Source organism: Haemaphysalis longicornis, unplaced genomic scaffold (genome assembly GCF_048455015.1).
Source record: "Haemaphysalis longicornis isolate Haplotype H1 unplaced genomic scaffold, Haemaphysalis longicornis Haplotype H1 scaffold_14, whole genome shotgun sequence".
NCBI lineage: Eukaryota > Metazoa > Arthropoda > Arachnida > Ixodida > Ixodidae > Haemaphysalis > Haemaphysalis longicornis.
This window is the reverse complement of record NW_027526245.1, coordinates 24,485,817-24,493,640: the sequence shown is the minus strand read 5'-3', so window position 1 is coordinate 24,493,640 and position 7,824 is coordinate 24,485,817. Positions and strand designations below refer to the sequence as shown.

The 7,824-nt window shown below is 47.0% G+C and overlaps 2 protein-coding genes across 2 annotated transcripts; one reads left to right on the top strand and one right to left on the bottom strand.

The window, feature by feature from the left end:
* Window positions 1-353: 353 nt before the first annotated feature.
* LOC144165008 (uncharacterized) lies at window positions 354-2,339 on the top strand. Its single transcript, XM_077695182.1, has 3 exons — window positions 354-461; window positions 750-888; window positions 1,902-2,339. The coding sequence occupies exon 3, from the start codon at window positions 1,914-1,916 to the stop codon at window positions 2,337-2,339; it is 426 nt and encodes a 141-aa protein (XP_077551308.1). The 5' UTR covers window positions 354-461; window positions 750-888; window positions 1,902-1,913.
* A 7-nt stretch (window positions 2,340-2,346) lies between these two features.
* LOC144165007 (uncharacterized) lies at window positions 2,347-3,905 on the bottom strand. Its single transcript, XM_077695181.1, has 2 exons — window positions 3,160-3,905; window positions 2,347-2,932 (listed from the first exon to the last, which is right to left on the bottom strand). Exons 1-2 carry the CDS (start codon window positions 3,828-3,830, stop codon window positions 2,356-2,358), a joined length of 1,248 nt encoding a protein of 415 aa, XP_077551307.1. The 5' UTR covers window positions 3,831-3,905; the 3' UTR covers window positions 2,347-2,355.
* Between the last annotated feature and the right edge of the window lie 3,919 nt (window positions 3,906-7,824).

Here is a 7,824-nt window from a genome sequence, read left to right as displayed (position 1 = left end):
CTCTCCATACCGGCGGTGCGAAAAGAAAAAAATCTACGATGAAAAGCATCGGAAGCCATATTGCCATTATCTTCTGCCTGTGTTTGTAGGTTTGTGACTGTCAGGACTAGTTATCTCTGGTGTTGTTTTTATAAACAATCACGTCATTGTACAATATTTTTTACGTTTAGTTCCAGTTTTCATAAAGTTTTGTGTGCATTTATAGTAATGGCGGAGTTATAACGTGCGTCGCAGCAACCAGCAAAAAAACGAAAGCGTGCGTCGGCACCGCGCCAATTTTGGAGCGAAGCAGAAACGTTCGTTCTGATAGACTTGTGGGAGAGCCGCCTCGGACACCTTCGTCGCACGAAAAGAAACAGTGGCGTGTACGACGAAATCGTTGACGGCCTCCGGGAGGCTGGTTTCAGTCGGACGCGCGCGCAAGTCAACTCGAAAATCGAGAATGTGTCGAGTGAATTCAGGTAAGCACCCGCGTATTTCGAAGTTCTAGCGGTTGTACTGCTTATTAAGGGGTTCGCGTTATTGTACCAGTTTTTCCTTTCAAGGCATGCGCAATACAAGGGTAACCGATGCGCTATTTATGGTGGCAAGAAAATTGTGGGATTACTCCTTGCAGAAATGGGAAATTATTAAGCAGCACTACGGACTACTGTTGTTGCATGCATGGTCTTCTCATTCGTTACCACAGCCATTGCGTGCTGCAGCCGCCTTTACAATTTCCTGTATGTGCCTTTTTAATTTCATTTCAGGGTCTGGCAAAAAGGCCTGACAACTGGATCCGACCATGTGCCATGGATTTTCTTCAAAAGACTTCATAAGTTCCTCGCAACCCTTCCAATCAACAATCCCAGCTTAGTTCGCCAAAGCCCCATTACCACTGTCCCGCAGGTTGGTGGAAACAGTTTTACGAGCATGAAATCATAAATTGGTAGTACCTTTCCTGGGACTAACTTTTTATGCTAAATACGTAGCAACCTCTGAATTTGGTAGACTGCACTAGAGTTGTTCAAGCATGCTGTAGTCACAAGATATTAATAAGGTTTCTAATTTCTTGCACAGAGAAGATAACATTCACGAGGAGCTATAGCGCATTCATAAATATGAAAAGGCTAGTGCAGGCCTCTTCATTACAAAGTGCCCAGCCACAATGGCCAGTCTCAGGTTGTGGTCAGTAAGAGATCAAGCACTAGTTTTTCAGGGAACCGAAAGAAATGAGAAAGGTTTATTTCACATACACAGAACTGCCTATTCTTTTGCTGGGTAGCATTTACATTCTTGTTCACAAAGAAAAACACAGAGCAATGCCTAACTGTGAATGACAACTGTAGAAAGCAGGACTTCATACTTGGGCCACCTCAGGTGCGGTTAACAGATCAGTAACAAGCAATGCACACAAAGTTCTATAAGACAAATTGATCAGAAGTGATACTACAACATTAGGAAATGCTACAAGACAGTGCATGAAACCACACGGCAATAAACACCACATGAAACAATGCAAACAGTAAGCAACAAGGAAATACAAAATACTAAACAAGAAAGTGAATAAAAAAGGTATAAACAGTAAGCAATGAGGCAATATACAGAAAACACTAAACAACCAAGTGGTGAAAACCCTTATACAATATGCACATAGGCCACAAAACATGGCATGAAACCACACTACAATAACCACTACATTATAAAAAAATCACAAAGCTGCGCAACTAAACAATGCAAACAGTATTAAGCAGCACTGTTTCCATAGTTGAGCCTTGAGGCAGTTCAGATAGGCAGTCTTGCTTTCTCCCGAGTGTCTTCTCGTTGCAACTCCGAATGCTGTTGTGTATCATTCAACACGTTTCTTTTGTATTGCCATACGCTAATTCCTTTGTGCAATTTGTTCTTATTTTTATACTCAGATCATCTATGGCATGGAGTCGGGAGGGACAGACACGGATACTGATGATGGCAACTGTGCTCAGCTGACCACGCCGCCAGCTGAAAACCAAGAAACAGATGTTGATGCGTTTGAGTACGGTGACCTAGACCCACCGTACTGCACCCCTCGCAGCACTGACGAATCAGCTGTCACTGAAGAACCAGCTGTTCCAGTAGTGCAACTGCAGGCCCACCAACCAACGCAGTCACCAGCCATGCAACACCGCCAGCGGCAGCCACCCAGGCAGAAGCGGAAATCCTCATCTGCTGTAGACTTTGGGGCACTTCTCGACGAGCAGAGGCTACTCCGTGAAGACCTCAGAGCTGCGAGGGCCAAAGAGTTTGAGCTGCGTGAGCGCCAAATTAAGATGCAGGAGAAGTTGTACAGCTCCATGTCGAGGTATTTTGATCGACACTGAGAAAATAAATGTTGCTTCACTGCCCCCTGTAGTATTCCACAATGGCTGCCCTGACTGAATTTCCAGTGGCCTGCACAGCATGTGTGTTGTGTGCAGGCTGATCATATAGTGCATTGTTTGCCTCAACTTCGGCACACCACTGCTGCAAAATAGTGTCACCAAAGTGCTCGCACACGTTGTTCAGGATGCAGCATGCATGAATGGCGAGCCTGGCATTGTCTATATCGCACTCCATGCGTTTCAGCAAGAACCGAAACCTTGCCTTCATCCGTCCAAACGCATTTTCAACTATGCGTCTGGGCCTCGACAGCTCATAGTTGAATCTCCTCTGCCCATCGTCTAGCTGGCTTCTGTGGCTGAAGGGCTTGATGAGGTTGGGCGTAAGGGGAAACGCTTGATCGCAAAGGATCAGTGGAGGCACAGCCGTGCCGCTGATGTTGGCCACAGGTGTCTGGAACAGTGGCCCATTAACGTGGCGAGCCAGGTCCGATCTCTGGTACACGAACGAATCGTGGCACCGGCCCGGTGAGCCTACGTTCACGAACCTGAAGCGGTAGCGGTGGTCCACCAGGGCCAACAGGATCATGCTGTACCTGGAAAATACACAGCTCAAGTGGGCACATTTCGTAGCAACAAAAATGTGGAAGTATCAATGGGCGAGACAATGATCAGCAAGACGAGGCCGGCTGTCATTAGTTTTTTTTTAGTATTTCTAGTTGCTGACAAATAACGTCTAAAGGCAAACTTTAAGGCGCGATTTTTATGGCAGAAGCAAAATAACCATGTGAAAAGTATCTTTCGAGGTAAAATCATGGCTTACCAGCCTTTGTAGTTGATATAGTCGGCCGCGTGTTCCTTCGGTGGTGACACCGGGAAGTGACAGCCGTCCATGGCACCTACGGCCTGGGGGAATGCCGTCACAGCAGTGAATTCCCGGATGTGTTCTGCCATGTCCTCCGATGACGGCATCTTTATCCAGTCGGCCTCCAGGACCTCCACAACCGCCTCACAAAACTCACGGTACAGCTTGTTCACTGACGATCGCCCCACGGCGAACACCAGGGCAATAGTCCTGTCCTCCGCAGAGGAGCACAGTTTGTAGAGGCCCACTGCAACGCGCTTTTCCACCGGCGTTGCGTCGCGCATGTTGGTGTTCATCCTCTCGAGCTTTTCCCGGCACTTTTCGACTATGAACCGGAATGTCGCCCGCGACACTCTGAACATCCGCTTGAAATTTTGCTCGTCCAGCTGTGGTAGCGTTCTTTCAAACCACCCTTCGTGGCGTGGGTGCATCCAAATGCGCTTTTCACTGGGATTTGCCGAACACGCCGCAGCACAGGTTACGACATGGTTGATACATAGAAGCTGTTCTTCCAATGCATCCGCTGCGGCTTTCGCCGCCTCTACTTCGGCGTCCATTTCTTCGAGGGCGACTATCTCTATGGCGAGCTCCACACCCGGCTCGATGCCACTATGTTCATTTTCCTCCATCGAGGCCCCGAAAAACCGGTAAATGGAGGAAAAAAGAACGAAACTGACGATAAACGCAAGTAGAAACTGCACCACTGTCCACCACCGCTCTGAAAAATTGCGCAGAAACGGATGCAGGGCCAGCGTGGCCAGACATCAAGACGTACGCTCCTAACTGCAGCCAGGTTCTTAAAAAAGAGTTCCTACTTAACAAATTCACCTACATTTACCATATTAATCAATTTTATCGCTCATACAGGTTTTTTTTTCGCCAAAAAAGCTTTACATTCTATTTTTTTGTAACGTTACGAGAACGAAACTAGGCAGCAGTGGCGACACCAGAACATTGCGGGTGAATGCGGAAACTTTCAACTGCCTTTGAAAATCGTCGTGTAGATCGGCGGATCTCCTTTCAGTTCGAAGGACATTTGAAAGTTCAAAGGCCATTTGACTCAAATGACCTTCCAAACGCTCGTGTAGCACGGGTATTAGTAACCTCAAGCGCAGTTTTCAAACATGCAGAACCAACTAGCCCAATTCATCACCTTATTGACATTTCCAATAGGTTTGGTTGTACCCATGTTTGTTAACACATCGGTTTCGTTTCGACATTCTAAGCAGTGCATGCATGAGTGCACGGGTTTATTTTCTGTTCAAACTATTGGCGATGAGATGTTGAGTGGCACCCCTGTCTCTGACGCCGCCTTAGGGACTCGCGCCGCTGTCGTCTGCTACACTCCGCTTGTGAGGGGCAACCGTGCCTGTGCTAGAAATCGCCCGCTTTGATGCTTTGGTAGATTAAAAAGCGACTTCCAGTAATTACGTTATTTTACCAGTTTCTGACACCTATGAGTAATTTTAAGCTGTATTCCGCACAAGTTTGCAACCAACGAGGAGATAGAGAACAACGTTCTCCAGAGCATCGATCAGAAGATCGTGTGTAACTCGTCCTTTCTAGCCTATTAGCGAGGTTCAGTGCTGAGAGCTCCTCGATAAGTAGCCAACTGCGTGGGCTTCCTTAAAGTGTTTTGGAGACACTCTTATGAAGATTCAACGATCTAACGCTATGCACCAAGCAGCGGGCCATTACACGCGCGTCGCACAGCGGGAAATACAACGGCTGTCTGCTTTTTTTGTTGTTGTTGTTGTTGTGGACTTGTATCAGATTAATTTTTTTCTGTGCCCAATGCAATAACTTCTTGCCCCGTCACAAACGTCTTATTAGAAAGTTTGGGATGCTCACAACGTTCGTGTGGATATTAAGTGCAATGCACTTCTTAAGCGACCCTGAACCTGCGTCCACCCGCGATGTCCGCGCACGTGGAGATGGGCGCGCGCAGCCTGGCCGCTGACATGGCACATACCCACGTGGGGGATTGGCCAGGAATCTCCTCGTCTTCCTTGGCAACGGGGGGAGATGGGCGCGCGCTGCCTGGCCGCTGACATGGCACATACCCACGTGGGGGATTGGCCAAGAATCGGGCGTGAGAAGGGCTAGTGCACCCGCTTAAAGGAGTACTGACACGAAATTTCAAAGCTGAGATCCGCTCTAGTAATCAAGTACAACGACAACACAAATAGGTGTCTGTGCATGGCACATACCCACGTGGGGGATTGGACAGGAATCGGGCGTGAGAAGGGCTAATGCACCCGCTTAAAGGAGTACTGACACGAAATTTCAAAGCTGAGATCCGCTCTAGCAATCAAGTACAACGACAACACAAATAGGTGTCTGTGAATAAATGCATCTTTCTTTCTTTGTAGTTGTGTGTGTGTGTGTGATCTCTCTTTCGCGAACATTACCGAACCGCGCAAATTCAACTCGTGCATTCGCACTTTCACATTCTTCCCCTCGGGGAAATGCGGGGAATTTTTTCTTCAGTCTGTAAGGCATACAGTACCTTCTCCACAAATTGGCTTTCGTTATGGATGCGTACAAGAAGGTGCATATTTGCAGCGTGCGTTGTTTATTCACGTGGAAATGCAATGGAAAGGTTTCTGCTACGCCACTGCGAAACGGCACACACAACGTTGTCCACAGTACTCGAAGGCGGCTTTTGTGCCCCGAGTATCTATTCTAACCATCTTTATTATAACGATCTAGCTCTCAACCCGCACAGTCAACGAGTGCAACAAATAGTATAAGGGCCGGTTTCCAGTACAATTAACCCTTTATATAACGAAGTTGAAAAAAAAATCGCAATTTTTCACTACATGCAGGTTTTCGATACCAGCAGGTTTCCAGTAAGGCTAGCTTGAATGAAGCAGCAATGAAACCAATATTCTAGACATCCGTTGGTGAACTTACCCTTAAAGTATTTATTTCCCAGTGAAAAACTGCATGAATTGTGCATGCTGCTTCCTCACGAACTTGGTCACTACACGGCATTACGAAGGGTCCATGTCACTCCCATGTTCACAAATGCAACTGAAGTGTCACTTTTGCCTTTCGACACTTTTCGGTGGCTTAACCCGTTCCAAGGGCCAGCCTCATGCTGAAAGGACGCATTTCACGAACTTCATGCTCTTGTCCGCACTCAAAAATTGTTGTTGAGAGGGTGCTAGCTGGGATAGTGTATTGGGTGGCGGCTTTCCTCTTTCTCGCCGGCAAAGACGGTTTGTCTTGAAAAAAAAAAACTTTTCGTGTTCTGGCACAGGACTGATCACCGACGAACCGACACCACAAATGGCAGTAGAGGCGTGTGAATACACGCCGACAGGTAGTTCTGGCACGTAACCGACACCTCAGTAACACTGGAAGTCACGTTAGTTAGCGGTGCGGGTCAAGTTCGCTAAATTACTGCATTTCTCCATGCCGTTTTTTCAGAAAAAGTGCAAGAAAAAATAGCTGATCAGCGTAGAGAATTCGTTGCATCAAGGTTAACCGTCGCAACGCCTTCGTTGCATAGAGGTCGCAAACACGTGGGTTTGAATGGGGCCGCCAATGGGGAATTGAAAAACTTCGTTTAATCCAGGAATTCATTAAATAGAGGTTCATTACAGCCAGGTTTAACTGTACAATAAGAATCGAAACCGAGGAATATGTACAAGCAGCTATTTATCGTTTTTCAAGCCTTTCGGGCGTAAGGAACAAATCCTGGCGTACTCGCCATGGCGTTCCATAAACTGAAGAAAATTACTGTTACGGCCTTGTCCTGGACGGAAGACCCCGCCTACTAACCAGCTCGATTTCACTGTTGATTAAAGTTTTCTGCTCCTCCTTCTACTCCTTCGCGTGTGTGCAATTTTACTGTAGCGCATATCTGAATATTGTGCAGATATGGCTGTGGGAAATGTACCGAAATAAGCCTCCAGTTGTGAACATAGTGTTACAGTATTTTCACCGTACACGTCACTCGTTTCGCTCAATAAGGCTTTGTACTGGTCACAGGCCTGGCATAAAACAAGCACACGCCTATGCGTGTGTCGTTTTTTGGAACTCCATCCACGTTTTTTTTTTCGGCGCATAGTGGATGTCGGCATACTTCCATGCCATGACACCGTAAAGTGATGTGATACAATCCTTTCGAGCGTTCGGCAAGGTTGCGAAAACTGTTTTACCTTATATACGATTACTGGGAATTGTAATGCCTTCTGCCAAAGCCGACAGCCCTGAAAGGGGCCCTGAAAGGCATTTTGAGCACACTAAATGAAGTAGCGCAATCGTTAGATTGGGTCGTCAAGGTCATCTGGACCAAGTATTACTCTTTTACGCGCAGCGGAAAGCTCACACTTTTGTTGCAAAGTTTGTCGCTTTTTTCTCACCCTTTCCTTCGTCTTTTTGGACGCCGCCATCTTCACATGTCTACATCATCGATTCCCAGATGTTCGTCATGAGCTAGATATCCTGCTATTGGGCGGCTTTTTCACGCACTTCCGGCAAAGAGATGAGTCGTCTGCTCAGCGTCGACTCGCCGGCTGATCTGCGTGCCGGAGTGCTTGGACATTTTACGACAAACGAAACAAGTGTAAATAAACGCTTAACCGTTCGTATTGAATGCAACACGGCCATAAC

What these genes read in the sequence shown, in the direction of transcription:
- LOC144165008 (XM_077695182.1), top strand. Translation starts at nt 1,914, where the DNA reads ATGGAGTCGGGAGGGACAGACACGGATACTGATGATGGCAACTGTGCT.
- LOC144165007 (XM_077695181.1), bottom strand. Translation starts at nt 3,830, where the DNA reads ATGGAGGAAAATGAACATAGTGGCATCGAGCCGGGTGTGGAGCTCGCC. An exon ending in TATATCAACTACAAAGGCTG is followed by an intron (nt 2,933 to 3,159) that starts GTAAGCCATGAT and finishes TGTATTTTCCAG; the next exon opens with GTACAGCATGATCCTGTTGG.